General features: G+C 53.0%; 1 protein-coding gene across 1 annotated transcript in view; it reads right to left on the bottom strand.

Annotated features, from left to right (window-relative positions):
- Window positions 1-397: 397 nt before the first annotated feature.
- LOC107099258 (potassium voltage-gated channel subfamily B member 2-like) overlaps window positions 398-2,709 on the bottom strand; it is a 14,206-nt gene continuing 11,894 nt past the window's right edge. The window contains exon 2 of the mRNA XM_015397313.1: window positions 398-2,420. Coding sequence (XP_015252799.1) covers window positions 621-2,420 — 1,800 coding nt within the window. The 3' untranslated portion in view covers window positions 398-620. The remainder of the gene's footprint in view (window positions 2,421-2,709) is intronic.

The following is a 2,709-nucleotide window of genomic DNA, read 5'->3' as shown; positions in this document are numbered from 1 at the left end:
CGGATGCAGACGTCCGGATGCAGACGTCCGGATGCAGACGTCCGGATGCAGACGTCCGGATGCAGACATCCGGATGCAGACGTCCGGATGCAGACGTCCAGTGGCTGCAGACCACGGAATCAGAGCCACAGGCGACTAAATCACAGTCGGACATGTTTCTACGTTTGTTGAAGGTTTATTTTAAAGGTGAATGAACAGAAAACTGCAGCTGTTAGCTCTGCATGCTAACCTAAGTAAAACCGTACGGAAGTAAACCAGCATGAAGACAAATTCACTCCAACATAAAATCATGACAGTCAAACATTTTCATTTTTCAAGGCTTTTTTTGTTTGCTTCCTCCAGCAGTTTGTCGCTTCTCTTAATTCTCCACAGATGAAGCAGAGAAATGGTTCCCTGACATGTGGAGCCGAGCCTCTGGATTCCCACGCCGAGGCCTCAGGTATGTTCGGTTCCTGAAAGCAGCATTCCCAAAATAAATCAACCAAATATCGTCTTTTTTTTTTAACATAATGACTTCTATGTTTGTGCTTCCAGCGTCGGTATCAGCTAACGGAGATCTAAGCCAGGTCTCCGCCATCAGCTTTGGATTTCCTCAGCGTCTCTCTGTGGTTAGGCTGAGCTCACATACTGGTTTCACAGGGCGGAGTCAAACTCCCATCCAGTTCGATGTGGTTTTCCTGTTTTTCTCCAGCCTGTCGCTCGCGGGCCGCCGCCCCCTCGCCTCCTCCCAGAGCCACCAGCTCCTGGGTGCAGTTGAGTGGGCTGGCTTTAGCTGAGCTGGAGCTAATGCATGAGCCAGCAGCAGCCCTCTCCATGTGATTCTTCCCCTGGTGGATTAAGCCGGCCTGTTGTCCTTCACCTTCTAAGCTCCTGATTATGGGACGCTCACCTGCAGACTCACGGGACGGGGACTGCGGTAAGGTCAGCGCAGATGTGGCGTCCTCTGGAGCGGCGGGGAACACCTCTTCAGGCGGAAGCTGCTGGACGGCGGCGGGGGCCGTTACTGGTGTCATGGCGGCTGTGAGGACGTCGCCCTCAGAGCCGATGAGGTCGACCTTCAGGGTTTCAAAGCTTCCGGCTCTTCGTAGCACCAGACTCGTTCCCTCTGCTGCCGTTCTTTGGGGAGTGGACACAAACTCATACAAGCCCTCTTTGATCATTGTCATGGGGGGGTCCCTGTCGGGGCCCCGGGTCGTTTCTGAGGTGCTGATCTGACTTAAATCCAAGGGAGGGGGGATAGAGGACCTCAGACTGCTTTGACCTCCTCTGACCCCCGCTAGCGCAGAGCTAGCCTCTTCCTGTTCAGCAGCAGAAGGTTGCTGGGTTGGACAGGAGGTGGTCTTGTCGGTCTTCGTCTCCTCCTGGGCAGCTGGTTCTTGCTGCTCCTCTCTGGACTCGTACGGACGGTGACGAGGAGACGCCGTATTCAGCAGCGGTTTTAGGGCCTCGGGGGAGCTCCACTGTGGGACCTCCTCGTACCGCTGCGTCCTGGCTGGGCTGCAGACCTCCGTGTTGGAGTAGTGTTTGTGGTAGCTCCAGCGACTCGGGGACAGGTGGTTGTCCGCCGGACATTTGTTCTCCTCTTTCTTCTCCACCAGGACATCTGTGAGTTCCATACTGCGAGCAAAGGCGTCCTTCAGGTTAATGGAGACGATGCTTCCGCTTCTCTTGGCTCGTTCTAGAGCCTCCCGTCTCTTGATGGCCTTCTCTTGCCTCTTCTGTTCTCGGTAGAATTCAGAGAAGTTGTTGACGATGATTGGGATGGGGAGAGCAATGACCAGCACGCCTGCAATGCAGCAAAGACCTCCCACGATTTTGCCCAGCAGCGTCTGTGGATAGATGTCGCCGTATCCGACTGTCGTCATGGTAATAGTGGCCCACCAGAAGGAGGCAGGGATGCTGGTGAACTTAGTGGAGTCCTCGTCCTTCTCTGCAAAGAACACCAAGCTAGAGAAGATCATGATCCCCATAGCCAGGAAGAGGATCAGCAGCCCCAGCTCGTTGTAGCTTCTCCGCAGAGTGAAGCCCAGGGATTGGAGTCCTGTGGAATGCCTCGCCAGCTTCAGGATCCTCAGGATCCTCATGATACGGAAAATCTGGACAACGCGGCGCACGTTCTGGAACTGCATCACGCTCTTGTTAGACTCAGTCAGGCAGAGCGTCACGTAATAAGGCAGTATAGCCAGCAGGTCTATGATGTTCAGCGGTGCTTTGATGAAGTTCCACTTGTTAGGCGCTGACAACAGGCGGAGCAGGTACTCCATGGTGAACCAGGCGATGCACACGGCTTCCACGTGGGCCAGGCTGGGGTTGTCATTGAACTGACCAAACTCATCCACTACCTGAAGCTCTGGCAGAGTGTTGAGGGACAATGAGATGGTGGAGATGATGATGAACAGGATGGAGACCATGGCCAGGACCTGGAGGAGAAGAACAGCCAGTCAGATGTTTGAATGATCCACCAAGTCAACTAACAACATGGCCGCCAGTTGATTGTCTGGAATTACATCATAATAGAAATAAAAACATCTTTTATTTCCATTCATTTCTTCCAAATCCAGTTTGTTTGCTTCAAATTTAAACCTTTAGTGGAATAAAGAATCAGCCTGAGCAGGAAATGTGGGGCCCTAGGCAAAGACAGGCAGGGGCCCCTCTGAATGGAGAAGACATAGAACAGCCCCATTCTCCAGATGTAGAAATGTTAATAGA

Source organism: Cyprinodon variegatus, unplaced genomic scaffold (genome assembly GCF_000732505.1).
Source record: "Cyprinodon variegatus isolate N-32 unplaced genomic scaffold, C_variegatus-1.0 Scaffold851, whole genome shotgun sequence".
NCBI lineage: Eukaryota > Metazoa > Chordata > Actinopteri > Cyprinodontiformes > Cyprinodontidae > Cyprinodon > Cyprinodon variegatus.
The sequence above is the reverse complement of the archived record's forward strand: the minus strand, read 5'-3'. Positions and strand labels throughout refer to the sequence as shown.